The sequence below is a fragment of the Protopterus annectens genome, chromosome 7.part1, assembly GCF_019279795.1.
Source record: "Protopterus annectens isolate FY-2018-M chromosome 7.part1, PAN1.0, whole genome shotgun sequence".
Taxonomy (NCBI): Eukaryota; Metazoa; Chordata; order Ceratodontiformes; family Protopteridae; genus Protopterus; species Protopterus annectens.
In genome coordinates this window covers 191,804,804-191,826,451 of record NC_056740.1, presented here as the reverse complement: position 1 = coordinate 191,826,451, position 21,648 = coordinate 191,804,804, and the positions used below count along the sequence as shown (strand labels likewise).

Here is a 21,648-nt window from a genome sequence, read left to right as displayed (position 1 = left end):
GCATCACTCGAGTGAAGTAAGTACACAGCAGTACTGATCCCACCTTAAAAATCCATCAGGTATACCACAGTTTGGTTGTGCGGGTTAAAGTTCATTATGATGTGGAAGACAGAGTCTTACAAGTAACAATACTGCTGCGAATACAAGTAAATTAATGTGCAAGTCTGTTATGCATGTCTTCAGTCATGCCTTTTAGTGTTCTGCCATGCATTTTGTCGGTCGACATTATAGTGATGTTCTTCGTGTTTCACTGTGGCAGTCATCACCAGTGGGTTATCCCTGCTGTGGTAGCACTCGTCCAGCCCGAATACCAGAGTCAGTGTTTTTCTGCATCGGCTGCAGTCGCCTGTAGTCTGACGTCACATTATCAGTTCTATAAAGCAAGGCAGCCGGCGTCATTACATCAGTCTTTCTTGCCGTGGAGCCCATAGCAGAAGCAGTTCGCATGAGTGCCGGTCAGTCACTACCAGAGTTTGAATTTCAGCTGAAAACGTCTAAAGCTAAGTACCTTGTTGGGGACCCTTTTTTCTTGCCCTAACCGATGTCTGAAAAAGTTAAAAATTGTCTCGCCTGTGGAAAGCAAATCCCACACCGAGACTTCATTCGTAGTGCATCACTTGTTTAGGCCCAGACCACAATGTCCCATGTTGCAGCTTCTGTGCCCTCTTTAATACGAGAACAATTCACCATAGAGTTCTTATTGTAGACAGTTATTTTCGTGTTCTGGCTTTGCATTCTGATGTAGCATCCATCAGCCGACAATCCATGGACATTCCAAAAAAATGCAGAGATAAAGATCGAGACAGACCACATAAGGCTAAGCCTTCCTACAATGCTACCGCTAAGCAGGTTGTCAGTTCTCCAGAATTCAGTGAGGTGCTTTCGCAGTCCCTGATGCCCAACTCAATATCCACGCAGGCCTCTACTGAGACCCTTTCGGAGTCCAGTATGCTGCAGAAATCTTCTTCGTCTTCTGAGCCTTTGGCTGTCTCTGCCTCGGTTGGGTCCGGAGCAGTGACACAGGCACTGGCTTCCGAGGAGACCTTTCACACTAACGAATCTAGACAACAAAATTATGTCTTCTCATCTGACTACTGTTTCTCTCAGACCAACAGATTCTCTCAGGCCTAGAAGCCAGGAATCTGCTTCTAGCCACCGTCTTGCTCCTGCTCCACAACCCCAAGCACAAATGCTTAAAATGGCGGAGGATCTCATCTCCCTTATCCGGGGTGGTCAGGCCACACCTTCAAAAAGGAAAAGGCACCCTTCTCCAGAAATTATGACAGAACAGGATTCTGAGAATTCTGACTATTCAGATTTTGAAGAGGAACAGCAACCTCTGACTGCTTATGAGGATACAGATGCAGAGAAATCCATCCCTTCTGCCTCCCCTCCAGAGGACCTTTCCTTCGGGGAAACCCTTCACACCTTCAGGGAACATTTCCAATGGGAATCTCAGGACTTCCCTCAGTCTAAGAAAAGACTTAGAGAGTTTCTGGACCTGCCCCAGCACAGACCCCTGGCCACCCCCCTATTTTAGAAGTGGTGGATGATGTTTTCCATGAATACAGCTTAGCCCCTGATGCCCTTCCACCCTGCTTTACCTGACAGGTGTTACAGAGTACCTGATTCTCACAAATACCTGTACAGAAGTCCTGCTGCAGACCTAGAGGGACCTAAAGGAGCTAAGACAAGTTCTGCCAAGAATCCTATTCCTTCTGACAAGGACTCCAGAGCTCTGTACACAATGGGTATAAAACTATACACCTCTGCAACCTTAGCTATCAGAGCACTCACCTATCAGTTCCACATGTTAAAATATCAACACCACACTTTGGAACTGTTAAAGCAAAAGGTTTCTACTTTTCCTAACTGTGCCAATTCAAAAAAGTTAGCAGATTTACTGCACTCTGCTTGTCAAGTAGCCAAACACTCATTACACTGTAGATATGATGCCCTAGAAGCCTCTAGCAGGGCAGCCTTGTCAGGATCTGTCATTAGGAGACATGCATGGCTGAAGAAACAACCTCTCCCTAATCGTGTAAACTTATTGATGCATCCCTGAATAAGGAGTACTTGTTCGGAGTAAAAGCAGAGGAGGTGCTTAAAAAGATGGAAGACAAAGCAAAATCTATGCAAACAGTAAAAGATTTCTTTCAGGTTCAACCTCCCCGACTCAGCAGAAACTTTCCCTCTAAGCACTGGTCCTTCCCTGCACCTAGAAGACAGGGCCAAAGTAAGCCCCGCAGGGACAGACCATCCAGGCCCCTATCCCAGGGCCAGCAGAGAAGCAAACAGTGGACCACTTCCACCCCAAAGGCAGGGAATTTTAAGCCATCCTTCTGTGGCAAAAATTCACAATGACTCCCCCTCCCCCCTCTGCCCTCCCTTCACTCACCAAAAACTAGGTGGAAGGCTCTCCCTCTTCAAAGAAAATTGGCTTTCTGTAACAAAGGACCAATGGGTCTTAAAGATAATTTTTCAGGGATACAAATTCTCTTTCAGCAAACTTCCAATTCCAAGAGAGTATCCAGACTTGCCTCCAAACCAGTGGGCAGAGGCATTGAAACAGGTCCAAACTCTCATATCCCAGGGGGCAGTAGAACCTGTCTCCCTGATCAAGCAGGCAAAGGCTTTTATTCTAGACTGTTCCTTTTTCCCTGAAAAGAGGGCACTGGGCGCCCCATCCTGGATCTATCCATTCTGAACACTTCCCTGGTGGTCCCCAGATTCAAAATGCTCACTTTGCAGCAGCTGCTGCCTAGGCTAACAAAAATGCCTGGCTAGTGACCCTAGACCTAAAAGATGTCTACTTCCACATCCCCATAAGGGAATCCTGTAGGAAATTCCTGTGCTTCAGAGCAGGATCATAACACTTTCATTTCTCTGCCTTGGCATTTGGCTTATATACTGCACCCAGAGTAGTCACCAAATGCTTAGCCCCGGCCATAACATTTTGCAAACAAAGAAATATACAGATTTACCCTTACCTGGATGACTGCCTCATTCAGGCAGAGTGCAAAGAAAAGCTGCTCCAGGACCTTCTCTTTGTCATATCCCTCCTAATTTCCCTAGGGTTCACCGTCAATGAGAAGAAATCAAAGCAAACCCCCACCGGGAAGATTTTTTTCTTGGGAGCTCTGCTAGACACAGCATCCCAGATGGCCTTCCTAACCCCAGAAATGCAGAACTTCCTGCCTCTGTACTTTACCCAGCTGGCTTCCAGAAGTCACCTCACCATGAGGAAGTTCCTGCAAGCCCTGGGATTCATGGCATCTTGCATCCTTCTAATTCCTCTGGTCAAGCTTCACATGAGAAAACTTCAGTGGTATCTACAGAACCTTTGGTGGCAGCACTCTGACTCTAGAGACCTCTCTCCCTCTGATCCCACGTATAAGGGCTGAGTTTCTCTGGTGGGCAGAGGCCAAGAACAAGAGTCTTCCCTTCATCCTCCGCCCTACCAGACAGATCATCACCACCAATGCCTCAGCCATTGCTGGAGCGCTCACCTAGCAGGCAGGTGCACCCAAGGTCTTTGGGATGCCCAGCACCTTCACTTACACATCAGTCAGAAAGAAGTGATGGCAGTACAAAAGGCTCTGACATCCTTCAAACCCCATCTCAGGCCATGAGTCCTCTTCATAAAAACAGACAACACCACAGTAATATGGTATATCAACAAACAGGGGGGAACCCAATCTTACCCTCTGTGCAGACTAGCCATGAACCTCTGGCTGACAGCCACCTCCATGAGTCTACACCTAATTGCTGAATACCTACCAGGAGTCAACAACATCCTGGCAGACCACCTAAGCAGAAACTTACTGGACCCCCACAAATGGCAGCTCCACAGGGAAATCTTTCTGCAAATCACTTAGGAGTGGGGGATTCCGGAGGTGGATCTCTTTACTTCACACCTCAACCACCAGCTGCAAAAGTTCTGTACCAGGGAGTATCACCTCCTAGTGTGGAAGGTGGATGCCTTGACCTTCCCCTGGAACTCCCTCTTTGTGTACACATTCCCTACTCTGCCTCTAATTCCCAAGGTACTGATCAAAATAAGGGAGGAGAGACCAAAGGCCATCCTCATTGCTCCACATTGGCCCTGATGGCATTGGTACCCTTTACTGCGCAGCCTGACCTTACAGCCCCCCAAGCAGCTTCCCTGATCTCAGACCTCTTGACCCAGGTGAGGGGGGAGATACTGCACCCAGACTTGCAGACTTTCAATCTTTCAGCATGGCTTATACCATAAAAGCTAAAGAGTCCCTGTTAAGCAAACAGGTCCTTGACATTATTACAGAGGTCAGAAAGCCCAGGAGCAGAACATTTTATGCAAGAAAATGGAAAAGATTCTGCTCCTGGATCCAGTCCAGAGGGGCTAGTACCTCACATCCTTCTATCCCTCTTAGCTTGGATTACCTAGCCGAGTTGCTCAATAGTGGCCTCTCCTTCTCTTCTATTAAAATCCATGCCTCAGCCATTTTAGCCCATTATGATTCAGACCTACCCCTCTTTTCTCATCCTTTGATTAAACAATTCCTCAGAGGGGCTTCTGATATCAGACCTCCCAGAAAGCCTCCCGCGTCAGCCTGGGACATGAATTATGTTTTAGAAAAAATAACCTTACCTCCTTTTGAACCTGCTGCTTCAACAGAATTGAAATACCTCTCCTGGAAGACTGCCTTCCTACAAGCTGTCACCTCTGTTAGAAGGGTTTCAGAACTTCAGGCTTTCATGGGTGTTGAACCCTTCATCAATTTCCATGCAGACAGGGTCTCCCTGAGGACTAACCCCTCCTTTATGTCCAAGGTGGTATCTGATGTGACCCTCAACCAGGCCATACACCTACCCACCTTCTTTCCCAACCCTCAAAAGAAGGGGGAAAGAATTCTGCACTCACTAGATGTGCGCAGACAGCTCAGATACTATCTGGACCATACTAAACGCTTCAGAAAAACAGACCAGCTGCTTGTCAGCTTTGCCCCAGGGGCAGAGGGGCAGCCCATTTCCAAGCAAACCATTTCCAAATGGATGTCACACTGTATCCATTTCTGCTACAGACTACATGGGGACCCCCCCTCTCTAAGTCTGTTCGTACCCATTCCACTAGGGCAGCCTCCACTTCCACAGCCTTCCTCAGATGAGTCCTCACCAGGGGCATCTTGGAAGCTGCCACCTGGACCTCTTTTCATACCTTTACTAAGCATTACCACCTACCTCTTTTTTCTAAGTCTAGGGCAGGGTTTGCCTCTGCAATTCTGCAGGGCTTGCTGACCCATGCCTAGGGCTCTAACCTCTCCTTTCACCCCTCTCCTCAGCTTTGGGAATTCTCCCACAGGTGATGACTGCAACAGTGAAACACGAAGAACATAGTGCAGTTGTGTACACTTACCAAAAATGTAGATGTTCGAGTGTATTCACTGTTGCATTCCTGGTTTCCCTCCCTCCATCCCCCTTATATCCTTTTCCCCTAGGGGGACATAAGCTTCCCATGGTGACTTTTAGCCACCAGGACCACTCTACCTTATTTCCTTGTGCTTCTGATGGGTCAGGGCAAGACAAACTGATGTAATGATGTTGACTGCCTTGCTTTATAGCACTGATGACCTGATGTCAGACTACAGGCTACATTGACTAGGTATTCGGGCTGGGTTAGAGCTACCACAGCAGGGATAACCCACAGGTGATGACTGCAACAGTGAATATACTCGAACATCTACATTTATGGTAAGTGTACACAACTGTACTTCTTTTATCCTGTTTAAATGTGGATATTAAGGACATTGTCACTTTGCTTCTCAGGATACCAAGTGCATGATGTGAGAGATAACAATGACAGAAGACTTGATTTGGATTAGACATTGCATTGGTTGTGCACTGCTAAGCTGAGCTACCTATATATGTGTGTACATATGGAGTCCTCTTTCTGTTGGTCTAAGGAGGAAGGAGCTGCATTTTCCCTTAGTATTTACACTTTAGGACAGTGGAACATCCACTGAATACAAGAATACACATGCTGATATATTATGTTATGAAGAAAAGTACATAATTGAGATGGGGTCCATACAATCCTTAATTGTGTGTTTTGTGTGTGTGTGTGTGTGTGTGTGTGTGTGTGTGTGTGTGTGTGTGTGTGTGTGTGTGTGTGTGTGTGTGTGTATTTATGGAACTGGTCTTAACAGCATTTGATTCTTTTGTTTTTAGGGAATTCTTCTTCCTATGTCACTCATCCTTCTGGAGCCCCTCTGGAACAGACAAAACAGCAGTGTCCAGACGACTGTCAAAAGAAGTTAAATGATGCAGATCTGGCCCCAGACGCAACAGGCATCACCCCATCAACCTCAGGTATGTCAAGACATGCACCTGTAACACTGGGAGTGAGTGAACACATGGCCATTTAGATGTGGATTTTTTGTTTGCATTTTGTTATGGCACATTTCTTTATCTTCATCTAAAAGTAACAGTGTAGTATTGTTTAAAAAATAGGTAATACTGTTTTTGTCTGGGTGAGAAAAAGTAGAAGTGTTCCATTCTTTTTGATAAGCTAAAAGGTATGCTTTTCAGCTTGTGGTAAAAATTTATGTGGGACTAAAAAAACATATGGAAATGTAGGTTACTTCTTGTATAAGCAATGGCTGTGGAACAACTTTACATGTTGAATGAAATGCTAATTCTTGCCATTTTGACAGGGGGAAAATTATACTTTTAATCATTCTTGAACTTTGAAGAAAATTGGAATTAAGGGACTGTCTGAGGTAGAACAGACTAATATAGCATGTCATCACTCCATTTTTCACAATGTGAGCCCAGGATATTGTGTGTGGAAACTGAAACTGAGGACAAAATATTGCCTTAAGGATTCTGCCTGTCATAATGAGAAGAGATCTGCTTAAGTTATAGTAGTCCCTGCAGTAGTGGTGATGGTGAGACCCTTATCCAAAGGGGCAGCAGCTTGCTTCTCCCTTCCTCCTAGAGTCTATTTCCAAACACACACACCCACACACACACACACACACACACACACACAATAGTGACTATCTCCTAAAGCCATGTGTCATCCCTTATTAACTAATGATGGGGAAAATCATTACAGAGTAACCACCTGGAGTGCCTAAAGCCTTAAATTATGATTGTATGAAAGTGCAGCATCCAGTGGAATAAATGGTATTGCCACTAATAGCTCCAGTAAGTACCATACTTTGTTTTGTAAATTTGAATGGTATTGTACCTTTTCTCCTGTGTGTCTCGGTGAGGCCATTCATGTTTCTTTCTCTGTAGTGAAATAGTATACAGGATACAGGAGTTGATCTCAGTCAAAGGGGTGTACTCCCAAAAGGAATTAAGGAAGAAAAGGTTTTCAAGGAAATGTAGTCTGACAGGATGCAATCTTTATTGGTTCATAGGTGTGTACTACGCTAATGACCACTGGGACCTTTTTAAGCATGTCCATCCATCCCAAATCTCTAACAAGTTTTGATACACTTGATAAGTGTAAACAGGGGCTTGGGAGATGAAGCATTTACTAGCAGGGGCCAAGGAGATGAACCATTTACTAGCTGCTTGTGACCGCTAGAGACATAGCTGCCAAACCAGGGATGAATTTCCTGCTCCCCATCCAAATTGTCCAAGTAACACAAATTGGGTCAGGGAGGAACTGTGCTTCACATGGAGGGGGAGCCTGTGCCAGAGAAGGGGTAGTCTCTGGAATACATACCTGTCTGTCCAGCAGGTCTTATTTATATCACAGGCAAGGTTTAAGTTTTTATAACAGGTCATTCTGGTGCTGTTTGTTTTGCGACTATGTAGGAGGTCCATCAGAGTGAACTCTGACTACTCCAAGCATGGATCTTCCCTCAACAGTCTGTAGGAGACAGAATACAGGGACAGGGCTTTGAGGCAATCTGTGTAATACATGTTACTTACTCCTTGTATTCTTTTAGTGAGGAACCTCTGTGGACATTCCAGTTGTTGGATGTGCCTGGTTAGGTGCATACCAAATGAGGCATTGTACACAATGATAGGTCTGATGAACGCTGAATACAGTGGAACAGCGACCTAGATACCATACCTTTGTTTATAAGTTGCACAACATAGAATGATTTCCTCACTACTGTAGACATGTGATGGTCAAAGGCTAGATTACTGTCTATGTGTGTCCCCCAGTCCCTGACTACTGGATTGACTTTTAGAGGTGTGTTGTCAATATGATAGTTACCTGGGGTGGATGACTTCACGAAGAATATTATTCTTGGCATTTTGTTTTAGTCCATGATTCTGATACAAGCTATCTGTCTGCATCAACCCTTCCCGGAGAACATTAGTGTCAGTGGGTGAGTCTGTGACTGCTCCTAATTTGAAATCATCTGCAAATTTGGCTAGACATAAGCCCTTAACATTGGCCTTGACTTCAGAGAAGTAAATGCCAAAAAGAAGCAGTTCCAGGACCAATCCCTGATGGACTCCACTTATGACTTGTCTCTTTGTAGAGGTGGACTCCCCAACTGGCTATCCACCAGGTTATTTAAGGCTATATACCTAACCTCTTGAGTTTGTCAACAATGCCCGAGTGGGTATTGTGTCAAATGCCTTGGCCAGGTCAGGATAGGCAGTGTGAACCATTTTGCCCTCATCCATTGCTTTGGTGACCTCCTCAAAGAAGTCCAGCAGGTTGAATAGGCATGACGTGACACTGACAAACCCAAAATAGGTTGGGTCCAATGTCTGGAGATTTCCTATGTCATTAATGAGCCTTTCCATGATAATTCTTTCCATGACTTTGCATATGATACTAGTGAGACTTCTGGGTATGTAGTTTCCAAGGTCTGCAGATGGCCCACCTTTGTGCAGAGAGATGACTCTTGCTGTTCTCTATTCATTAGGCATGAAACCTTTTTGGAAGCTATGGTTAAGTGCTGATTCCAGAGGGCCTGATAGGTCATGTTTCATGCTATTTAGAAGGTATACTATGATATTGTTTAGGTCCATTGATGCAGTGTTCTTGGCCTTAGAGAGAGCATTGAGGACATGTTCCCTAGTGATAGTAGGGGGAGTTATATTTGATGGTATTTCCTGAGGAGAGGTTGAGGGGGAGAGAGAGGTAAAGTTAGAACTGAATTTGTCTGTCAGTAGGTTTGCTATATCCTCTGGATTTTTTTATTTCCCAAAGTCTTTTGGGTTTCTAATACCATGACAGGAATGGACCCCATTCCCAAGTCAAAGTATGATTTAATGAAATAAATATTGTTTCAATGTTTGATGTTAGCGAGAAGTGCTGTTCACAGCACCCGCAGTGTGTCCAGTAATGACTCTTCCTGCAGTTACATGTATGTGTAACATGTTTAAGTACGGTTGTAAATTCTTTTTCACAAGATCTGTTGCTCCTACTACTATTGGAACTGTCTGGGTATCCTTATTCCACATTGCCCTCATTTCTGCCTGCAAATCCTTGTATTTTATGACTTTGTGTCTGTTTGTATGCAAGACACTGTAGTCACTGGATGTAGCAATTTCAGTGATCAATGCTACTTTTGTCTTCTTTTCATGGACTACTATATCTGGTTTTCTCACATCTATTTTTTGAACTGTTGTTAATGGGTGATCCCATGTGATATAAACTTCATCATTTTCTGTAATGGTTTGTGTTTACAGTGTTTTTCAGTTACTTCAGTATTATAATGCTTGCACAATCCCCAGTGCAGCAGTTTTGCTACATTTTTATGTCTTTCAGTATACAGTCCTTCTGCCATTAGTATATCACAATCAACAGTGATATATGCAACTGTTTCCAATTCTGTTTTACAAACCCTGTGTCTCCCAAGTGTTCAATGGATTTTGTAAACCAACATGTACGTAGTCCATCTTTCCTTAACCATTCCTGCATTCCTTCCTGATCAACGTGAGGTTGTTCCAGTAGATGTTCATCGTGCATACAGCTGCAGTCATAACAGATGGGTTCTCCTGCCGTCAGGCGGGTCCTCGGTCGGCCGAATTCCAAAGTCTAGGTCCGGCGTCAGTTGTCATCACTTCTTCCCTGACGTCAGTGCGACAGGGGTATAAAGGAACCAGCCGACGCCATTTTCTTCAGTCTTTCTTGCCGCGCGGTGCCCGAAGCAGAAGCAGTTCGCAAGTGCCGGTCGGCCAGCTCCTGAAATTATGAAAATTTTGAAACCGAAGTCTTCTTGAAAGCTAAGTACCCCGTTGGGGAAACTTTTCTTGCCTCAGACCGATGTCAGACAGAGTTAATAATTGTATATTTTGTGGGAAGCAAATACCGCATAAGGATTTCCATCCCCTCTGTATTCCTTGGTTAGGCCCAGACCACGACGTCTCGGTCTGTCGCTTTTGTGCTACATTCAACAAACGCACCATTAAGCGTCGGGCGGAGTTCGCCCAGCATTATTTTGGCAAAACATTTAACTATATTATGTCGTCTTCAGTCTGACAAGCCTTATCTGCAAGGCCATGGAGCGTATTATCATGGAACTTATAAACAAGGACATTGGCAACCTTCAAACACTGGATCCCACCCAGTTTGGGTTTGTGAAGGGCCGATCTTGTCTCCTGAACCTGATTGACTTCTTTGAATCAGTCTCCAGAGCCATGGACAAGGGTAAGGTGGTCCACACAGCCTATCTAGACCTTGCCAAGGCCTTTGACACCACCCCCCACTCTGGAATCATAGATAAACTAAGTTGGGCATTAATCCCTATGTCACCCAATGGGTTGCTAAATGGCTTACTGATAGAACCCACACTATAAAAGTAGCCGACTCCAAATCCAGCTCCAGACAAGTGACAAGTGGAGTACTTCAGGGTTCAGTCCTGGGGCCGCTCTTGTTTGGCATCTACTTCTCTGAAGTACAGGTCAACACTAAGGGACTCTGGCTAACAAAGTTTGCAGATGACTGCAAACTGGGAGCCATTATTGAATCCCCAAATGATGCGGATACTCTACAAAAGGGCCTTACAGAAACAGATGCTTGGTGCCAGAGCCATGGGCTCAAGCTCAATGCCAAGAAATGTATTATCCCCTTTGGGAAAAAACATGTATCCATGAATTACCATATAGGTGGCAGTACACTAAACACAGAAAGTGTGATAAGAGACTTAGGGACACAGGTGGACAGTGGTCTCACCTTCGATAACCACATCACCACAACAGTCAGCAAATCCTTCTATGTGGCACACCTCATTACGAAGGGCTTTTCATCCAGAAAAAAGGAGATCATTGTCCCACTGTACTCATCCCTCATTAGACCCATTATAGAATACAATGCCCCATTTGGTATGTACCTCTCAAGACATCTGCAACAACTGGAAAGGCCTCAGAAATACCTCACGAAAAGAATCACAGGCCTAAAGCAGATGCCCTACGCTGACCGCCTTAAAAACTCCAGCTATACTCTGTCGCATATCGTCTACTCAGAGGTGATCTCTGCTTAACATACAAGGCCATGTCAAACCCAGAGCTGTTGGACATGCTACACTTAAATAAATTCCAATCCCTCAGAGCTACACGCTCCAGGGATCTAAACCTTGTCATCACAATAAACAAAACATGCTGGAGGGATAGGTTCCTGACCCAGAGACTCCCCAGACTCTGGAATAGTTTGCCCATACATGTCAAGCAGAGTGCCTCTTTGGACCACTTCAAGAGGAACCTTGACGATTGGATGGGAGAAAGGAAATTCACCCCAGGGATCACGTCAGTCGCCCTGCTAGACAGGGGTCCAGGAAAGTAAATAATGTGGGAAGAAATAGCCAGGGAATTGCTATGGCTAGGCTTGTATAGGCCCTAGGGCTGATAGCCTAGTACCAACTTATGAACCTATGAACACAACTTAAGGGAACACTTCCACTGGGAAGGCCAAGATTATTCAGATTCCAAGAAAAGGCTTAGGGAATTTCTCTTGCTACCTCAGCACAGGCCTCTGGCTATACCTCCGGTCTTGGACATCCTAGATGATGTTTACTCGGATGCCTGCCTTAACCCGGATTCCTTACCTCCAGCCCCAGTCAAGCCTGACAGGTACTACAGGGTTCCAGACTCACACCAATTTCTATACAAAAGCCATGCTGCTGACCCAGAAACCATCTCACAGGGACTCAAGGGAATTAAGGCCTCCACTGCTAATAATCCATTACCTTCCGAGTGGGATTCCAGATCCTTAGAAAGGTGGGGAAAAAAGGTATATACCTCAGCTACCTTAACCATGAGGGCCTTAAACTGTCAGTTCCATATGCTAAAATACCAACAGTTTTTGTTATCACAATTGAAAAGTAAAATGTCACAACCTGAACAACCAGACTTGAAGGAGTTGCAGGATTTGATGCATAGTGCAGAACAAGTGGGTAAGCATACCTTACCATGTGGTTTTGATGCTCTAGAGGCCTCATGTAGAGCTGCTGTTACAGGATCAGTCATACATAGACATGCCTGGCTCAAGGAACAATCCTTGCCAGATCATGTCAAAGCAAAATTACTAGATGCCCCTCTACAAAAGGATGTATTATTTGGTGCTAATGCTGAGGAGGTATTAAGGAAAATGGAGGAAAAGGCTAAATCAATGCAAACTGTGAAAGATTTTCTACAGGTACATCCCCCACGTTTCAGTAGAAATTGGCCTTCCAAAAATTGGTCCTTTCCAGCCACGGACAGACCCCAAAGAGGTAGATACAGGCACCCGAGCGGCAGAGGACAAGCCCAAGGATTGTTTAGAGGCAGACAATGGCAAGCTCCTACACAAAGAGGTGTTGAGGATAACTCACAACCATTCAGAAAGCAAGCCCAATGACTTTCCCCTTTGCATGCCAAGCAGGACTCAAATGGCAGCACCCTTAGGAGGAAAACTGGCCTTATTTCAAAAAATTGGCATATTGTCACAAAAGACAAATGGATCCTGGACATTATAAACAGAGGCTACAGATTCCATTTTCACACCCTTCCAAAAATGAGAGGCATGCCAAACCTGCCACACAGTCAAAGGGCAGAGGCACAAAGGCAAATTACAGATCTCATAGACATGAAAGCTATTCAAGAGGTACCTACACACGAACAAGGTCAAGGTTTTTATTCCAGACTATTCCTGGTACCAAGGAAAGGAAAAGATTGGAGACCTATTTTAGACCTATCCATCCTAAACACATTTCTACTCGTACCAAAATTCAAGATGCTCACTCTACAGCAGCTTCTTCCCATGCTGGGCAAGGAGTCTTGGCTGGTAACATTGGACCTCAAGGAGGCATACCTGCATGTCCCAATCAGACAAAATTGCAGAAGATACCTCAGGTTTCTTGCAGGTTCAATCCATTATCAATTCTCTGCATTGCCCTTTGGCTTATCTACTGCGCCCAGAGTATTCACGAAATGCCTGGCATCAGTAATTGCCTACTGCAGACTTCAAGGGATACAAATATACCCCTATTTGGACGACTGCCTGATCCAAGTAGATGGCAAGCACATTCTTCTGAAACATCTGGCTTATGTAATAATGTTGTTAAACTCTCTGGGATACACAGTCAACAAAAAGAAATCAAGACTAATACCCTCTCGGAAAATAATTTTCCTGGGTGCCAACTTGGACACAAACACCCAGATGGCCTACCTCATGCCAGAGAAGCAGGGGCAACTAACTCAATACTTCAGAGGACTAGCAAGTTGCACCAGGCTGACTGCAAGGAAAATCCTGCAGGCTCTGGGATTCATGGCATCTTGCATCTTGCTAATCCCATGTGCAAAGCTGCATATGAGGAAACTTCAATGGTACCTGAAAAACCTATGGTCTCAACACAGCCACAGTTTGGAAACAATAATACCACTAATTCCATGTCTTCAAAAGGAATTCCTGTGGTGGGCTCAAGCATGCCAAACAAACGCAGGTCTTCCATTCAGCAAGCCTCAAGCAAATCAAGTCATCACAACAGATGCCTCGGACTACGCCTGGGGGGGGGGCGCACATGACAGATCGGTACATTCAGGGCAAATGGTCCCAAAAAGAAAAGCACCTTCACATCAATCAAAAGGAAATGCTAGTAGTAATAAATGCTATTATAGCTTTCAAAGACCTTCTGAAACCAGGTCAACTATTGATAAGAACGGACAACACCACAGTTATGTGGTACATAAACAAACAGGGAGGAACACATTCATACCCCCTATGCAGACTGGCCATGTCACTTTGGAACATGGCTATGGACTTACAAATCGAACTACAAGCACAGTACTTGCCAGGCAAGTAAAACACGCTGGCAGACAACCTAAGCAGAAATATGACAGATCCACATGAATGGAAGTTGCATCCAAAAGTTTTTACAGAGATAATCCAAGCATGGGGAAGGCCAGACATAGATCTCTTTGCCTCCCACAAAAATCACCAATTGACAAAATTCTGCTCAAGGATTTTCCATCCAAAGGCCTGGAGAGTGGACGCTCTCTCTTTCATTTGGACATCAATGACAATTTATGCCTTCCCACCTCTTCCTCTGCTGCCCAAAGTTCTATTGAAAACCAGAGCAGACAGACCAAAGATGATTCTCATTGCTCTAGACTGGCCAAGACAACACTGGTACCCACTCCTGAGGAGCCTGACGCATTCCCCACCATGTACCCTGCCTCTAATGCCTCTTCTCCTGACTCAGCACAGCTTCAAAACTCTTCACAGCCAGCTAAGAACACTCAATCTAGCCGCATGGAAGATTCCTTAGCATCACAGCAGACCCTACTCTCCAAGGAGGTGCAGGATGTCATTTTGGAGGCCAGAAGGCCGTCAACTAGAAAAGCTTACTCTGCAAAATGGAAACGGTTTTGTGTCTGGAATGAGAAAAAGGGCCAGGATCCTAGAAAACTGAATTTACCTCAAATACTACAGTATCTAGCTGAGCTGCTAAGCAGTGGACTTTCATTCTCCTCCATCAAAATCCATGCCTCAGCCATTTCTGCAGAATACAACACTGATCCACCCTTATTCTCTCACCCTCTCTTAAGACAGTTCCTCAGAGGGGCTAAGAATCTAAAACCCCCAAGGAAACAACCAGTACCTGCTTGGGATCTCAATTTCATTCTGGAAAAACTGACCTTGCCTCCCTTTGAGCCATTTGCCTCATCAGATTTGCAGTATTTGTCCTGGAAAACAGCTTTCCTTCTGGCTTTAACCTCAGCTCGTAGAGTTTCAGAACTACAAGCTCTCATGGCTGTGCAGCCTTTTATCATCTTCCATCAGGACAGAGTCTCCTTACGAACCAATCCGTCCTTTATGCCAAAAGTGGTATCCAGGGTAGCTTTGAATCAGGCCATACACTTACCTACCTTTTATCCTAATCCTCAAAACAAAGGGGAGAGATTACTACATTCCTTGGACATCCACAGACAACTGCGTTATTATTTGGACAGAACAAAGCCTTTCAGAAAATCAGAACAGCTCTTTGTGTCCTATGCTATAGGAGCTCAAGGAAAGCCAATTTCCAAACAGACAATCTCAAAATGGATAGCCCACTGCATACGTTTTTGCTATTCTTTTCATGGCAAAACTGTACCTACAGGCATCAGATCTCACTCCACAAGGGCCACAGCTACCGCTGCAGCTTTCCTCAGAGGAGTTCCTACCAAAGATATTTTGGAAGCAGCCACTTGGAATTCTGTGCATACCTTCTCCAAGCACTACCACCTACCATTATACTCCAAAACTAGAGCAGGCTTTGCCACTGCAGTCTTGCAGGGCATCCTGGCTCCTCCTAGTTCCACCTAGTGCCTACCACCCCTTTCTTAGCTTTGGGATTCTACCCATCTGTTATGACTGCAGCTGTATGCACGATGAACATAGTACAGTTTTGTACCTGCCATAAATGTAGATGTTCGAGTGCTAATACAGCTGCAGTCCAGGTTTCCCTCCCTCCTTCCCCTCTTGGGACAGGCCTATTGGCTAACAACTCCTCATACAACCTGATTGGGGTATTCATTTATGGTGTATTTGCTTGCAACTATTGTATTTTGATTATATTGCTTTGCTTTATTACACAAATGTATGTATTGCCTTCCTTCTGGGGGCACCTGACATCTGGGGCAAGAAAAACTGAAGAAAATGGCGTCGGCTGGTTCCTTTATACCCCTGTCGCACTGACGTCAGGGAAGAAGCGACGACAACCGACGCCAGACCTAGACTTTGGAATTCGGCCGACCGAGGACCCGCCTGACGGCAGGAGAACCCATCTGTTATGACTGCAGCTGTATTAGCACTCGAACATCTACATTTATGGTAGGTACAAAACTGTACTTTTTCTATACTTGCAACTATATTTATGCATTTTCCACATTTCTTGCCTTCTCATTTGATCCTTCACCTTATATTCTTTCTTTTGTTTGTTTGGCACATTCAGTTGCTGCCTGATTTTTATCTACTTCTGGTTTGATTTCCATTCCCGCTTGAAACTGATATGATTCTGCTAAGTTAAGTAGGGAAGTCATCTTAGACTTGTTCTCCTCATGTTTTAAAATTTTCACTCTGTTTGGGTCTTGTGAGGTCAGCAGATAAGTACGCAGTCCTACAGTTGCAGATCTATACATGTATTAAGTTTTCAGGAGGCCCATACTCCTTCAGAACGGGGAATATTTAGTCTTGGTATATACTGATTTTAATAAAACATTTGATGAGCATGGAGCATCTTCTTGATGTCCTTCAAGGATGCATCTGCAGTCATCACATATGGGTTGTCCTGCCTCAGGCAGCCCTTCGGTCGGCCGGATTCCAAAGTCTGGGTCCGGCGTCGGCTGATGTCGCCCTTTCCCCGACGTCAGAGCGCCTGGGGTATAAAAGCGTCAGCCAACGCCATCTTCCTCAGTCTTTCTTGCCGCGTGGTGCCCAAAGCAGAAGCAGTTCGTCCAGCCAATCCAACACCTTTTGGGGCCAGTCAATCATCATGCCAAAACTGAAGTTAGGACAGGAAGAGCAAATTGGTTTATAGCTTGGATGTTGTTCCTAGATGTCAGTGCTGTTTTCAATGTTAATTTTAGTCTTATAATATATTCCTAAGTTTTATTCGCATTTGTTCATGTTTTATTGTTGATCCTGCATCATTTCCCGAAATATTTATACACCCCCTCTTGCACAAGTTCTTTTATATCACATTCCTGTCCCACACTGAAATTTTCTTGGTGCTGCAGTTTTCCTGCTTTAAAGGTTGCTTTTGCACTTTTATGAAGACCAAATGACATTCTTATATCATCTGAAAACGTTCTGACCACTTGCAATTGTGCTTTCAGGTCCTCATCTGATGAACTATGCAATTTTAAATCATCCACAAAAAGACAATGAGAGGTCTTTGCATTTTGTTGTTTTCTAGGAGCCAAATTGTAGCCATAACCTAATTTCTTAAGTAGACAGCTTAACAGGTTAAGGGCAAGACAAAAGAGCAGAGGTGACAGAGCCACCCTGGAATTATCCCCCTTTGAATTTTTATCCCTGGAGTAATAATTTGTCCTCTATCGTGGCTTAACTGCAAAGTGGTTTGCCACTTTTTCATGGTCGCTGTAATGTACTCGATCGGTATAGGGTGTATCTTACACATTTTTAAGCACTCTTTTATCCATGAATGTGGGATAATATCAAATGCTTTTTGTAGTCTATCCATGCCATACTTAGATTCCTCACTTTTTATAGTTCTACATTATGACTTTAACAACAAATGATCCTTTGTTCCATATGACTTTATTTTGTTACCCTTTTGTTCTATTGCCATGATTGAGGTTTCTTCTAAATGACTATAAACTCTGTTGGCATGTTTTCCAGTGTAAATTTTATACATCGTCGGAAGGCCAGTTATTGGTCTATAGTTTTTAGCATAGCTTGCAGGTTCGCTGTTAAGTAGGAGTATTGTTTTTCCTGTTGTTAACCAGGTTGGTGTCTGCTTGGGGTGCGTAGATAAATAGTTCTTACTCATGGCCAAATCTTCTTGTAAAAATGTTAATACTTTTCGCCAGAAGTTAGGTACTGCATCTCTGCCTGGGGTTTTCCATTTAGGAGCTTTTCTTAACTTTGTTTCATTCTCTCTCTGGCCATTACTTCAGCTCATTTCATATGAATATTTGAACTTCTTATTCTTTCTTTTGGTTCTTCTGTCCATTTAACGTCTTTATGTTCCACAGGATCTTCATAGATATTTCTCCAAAATTTATTTATTTCTTCTTTTTTGGTGGTGTTTCAGTTCCTATTGCCTTGTCCTAATAATTGTGTTCATTTGTTTTATCAAACTTCCAACTTTTTGGGGTTTACTGACTTTCTGTGGTCTATTTCTTTCATTGATCTTAATATATCTGTCCATCTCTATTAAGTCAAGCATCTCTTCTCTTAGATCTTTTTCTTCTAAACTGAGGGCACTTTCTTTATTCTCCACTTCCTGCGGACATTCTATAGAAAGTTCCAGAGCATCTTTCTGTGCCACATTCTCCTCAGTTTCATCCTATGTCGTCTGTTGCTTTTTCATATGGGAACTCACTGGCCTATCACTCCACAACATTTATTGTGTCAGAGTTGCCACAACTTCCTGTTCCTTCCCTTGCTGTACAACTCCAGCTGAACTTTTGTACTGGTTTTCTGTGGAAGCTTCCAAAGTATCTTCATTTGGCAACTGATCAGATGTTTCCCGTTTCACTGGTTTCTCCTTAATTTGGAGATCCATTGTTCTGTCCTGCTGTGGTGTTATCAGGGTTAGATTTTTTACACTAAATCCTTCACTTTGTGGGTAATCCATAACCTCGGTTTCTATTTCTTTAACTCCGCTATTACTAATCCTGTTTTCTCCTTTTCCTCTTTGTTTTCTTATTTTTTGTATTGTAAGATTGTCCATATCTGGGTACCTTTACATGTATTTCTCTTCAAATATCTTTGATGCTGCTGTTTTTGTATTGATTAATTTTGCTTTCTCTTTTGCATTAATATTGTACTGTATTAAATCTTTTTTTTTCTTTCCCATGTCCATGTTTCATCTTCAGATGTCACCTGCTCCTCCTGTTTTCCTTACTTGGGAGACTCGTTTGTTCCATCATGCTCTGATATAACCTGTGGTAGACTTTCTGCATTAAATCCTTCACTTTGCAGGTATTCTGTAACTTCAACTTCTATTTTTGTAACTCCTACTTTACTAATCTTCTGTTCTACGTTACTTCTTTGTGATCTTATTTTCTTTATTGTGAAATTTTCCATATCTGGATGCCTTTGCTTATATTTCTATTCGAATATCTTTGGGGCTGCTTTTTTGTAATGATTAGTTTAGCTTTTTTTCTTTGTGTAAATATTGCACCTTATCAGCTCTCTCTTTCTTTGCCATGTCCATATTTCATTTTTATACTCTCAAAACATGTCTAGATTTTGTTCTTTATATTTTTGCACTTCCTCAGTCGCTTCTTTTTGTAAACGGCCCAAGGTTTCTTAGTCTATATAATGTTTTTCATAAATCAGTTGCATCACTGGTTCAGTATAGGTGGCTGCATTAAAAATGAGATTGGCACACAATTGTGTATTGCCTTTGAGGTTGTGGACATGCCTAAAGAATGCCTTGTGGTTGTCCTTGGCATGGGAGGCCAGATTTTCTTCAAAGTTGGATTTGGTGGATTTTATTTTTCCTCTGAGTTGTTTGCTGAGTTTGATGAGGATGCTTTTATCCTTCTGGGTGCTACACCTCCCAAGTTTTGCCATGATTTTCTTTCTTCTGTTCTAGAACCTGCTGATGTTGTGATTTCACCAGGGTGGCTTGTTTTTTGAGTTAGTTTAGTACTTATTCATGGTGTGTCAACAGTCCGGCATAGGCAGCAGTGTTCTAAGGGTTTATGGAGGCTTGAAATGTTGCCAGGTTATCACTTAATTATAGGAAGTTTTCCTTAAAACAGTTTCTGAACATTCCAGATTTAGATGGAGTTCTGGGTTTTATTTTTACTTAAAAGGAAACCGTTTTGCTGACCTTACCAGAGAGGACATTACAGTAGGGGGGTGTGCTGCTCTCTTCCATATTAGTGAGGACCGGATCCAGTATGTTTATACCCATGGTTTGCATACTGGTAATCTGGTCCAGGGAGTCTGTGTTTAAAAAATACAGGAGTCTGTGTGCCTGCATGTTTGGTGCCATATATAATTCCCAGTTAATAGTGGGGTAATTAAAGTCATCCATGAATATGGTTTTGGGTTGGATGGTGAGTGTTTTCAGTAAGCTTAAATACATGTTATGAGTTTTCTGGGTACAGAGGGGAACCTATAGTTTGCAAGGAAGTGGTATGGGATTTTGTTTATGGTGATTTGAACTTGGAGAATCTCAAGTGCATCATCCTGTTTGACAAGCCTTGATATATATTTATTTTTTATGTGAATCAAGACACCTCCACCTTTAGTCTTTGTCTGTGTAGTAGATGGTCTAAATTTGTGAAAGACATTGTATCCTTGCACTGCCAGTGTGCTCTCTCTGGCTTTAAAAACATGTTCAGTGACTGTACAGATGTCAGCATTCTCTAGGGTGAGGAGAGTTTTTAGGGAGTGGAGTTTCTTGTTTCGATTCATAGCATTGAGCAGTAGCACATTTGGATTTCCTTGGTTTTGGTTTGCGAACTCAGAAGTACTTTCAGTTTGGCATTGCCTAAAAAAGGCAGTATGGGGGAGGACAATGACTTAGCTAATATTAAAAAGCTTAGAGAGGAGGGGTGTTGACTATCCCTGGCAAAGCAGCATGGTCTGCTAGCCATCTCTTTCCATACTGACAAATATTGCACCCTTTAGAATGACAGCAGAAACTAAGCCAGTTATTAAAGTCAGTCATCTTTTGTTCATAATAGGGCTTCATCCTTGGAGAAGGGAAAATGCTGCTCAGTGCTGGGATCATACCAGCCTAGGGCACATATTCTGAGAGCTCCATGATGTCTCTCTTCATATAGTCTAGGAAGGTATGTCTCAGGTCATTTACACCCACATGGACTGTGACTCAGTCATACTGGTACTTTTTATCCAGAGAGTTGAGTGTGTGTATAATGTGGTAGATCCTGGTCCCTGATAAACATCTGAATATGATGTTCTCCTTATTCAGCCTGATAAGAGGGTCTCACAGTGGAGTTTCCACTGACCAGAATGTTAGACTGTGTAGTGGCTTGTATTATGGGCTTAGAAGTAGAGACTCCATGAGATGTGGCTGTATGTGTTGATGTGGGTGTTGTTTTGAAAAAGTCCATTCAGGTCTACTGAGGGTATTTGTTATGTGTACTTTGTCTAGTAGATCTTTGAGATTTAGGAGAACTGCATTGAAGTGCCTCAGCATATGTAGGACTATATGTCGGCTTTGTATTGCATGTCATGGGTACAGCGTGTGTACTACTGACAACCTTATAGACTTCAGGAGTGCTTTTATGTGAGAGATTTGCCTCCAGTGACATTGTGTAGATACATAACTTTCATACATTATCAGTTTGTTTGCAAATTAGCTGGTTTTGAGTAAACATAAAGTAGTTTCTCTATTATCTCAGTATTATCCACCAAGCTTGTAATGGAGATAGTGGGGAAGTTTATATCCATGGCAGCAGGCCCTTTTTATTGATTAGACGATTGCAATGAGAATATAAAGTAATATCAGGAGTATCTGGTTTGCAGCTATGGGGACATTGCTTGTCACTGCAAACTAG

The 21,648-nt window shown here is 43.4% G+C and overlaps 1 protein-coding gene across 1 annotated transcript in view; it reads left to right on the top strand.

The window, feature by feature from the left end:
* Positions 1 to 21,648, top strand: part of IRAK2 (interleukin 1 receptor associated kinase 2) — an 862,709-nt gene that overhangs the window by 203,048 nt on the left and 638,013 nt on the right. The window contains exon 3 of the mRNA XM_044078636.1: positions 6,208 to 6,348. Within this exon, the coding sequence (XP_043934571.1) occupies positions 6,208 to 6,348 (141 nt within the window). The remainder of the gene's footprint in view (positions 1 to 6,207; positions 6,349 to 21,648) is intronic.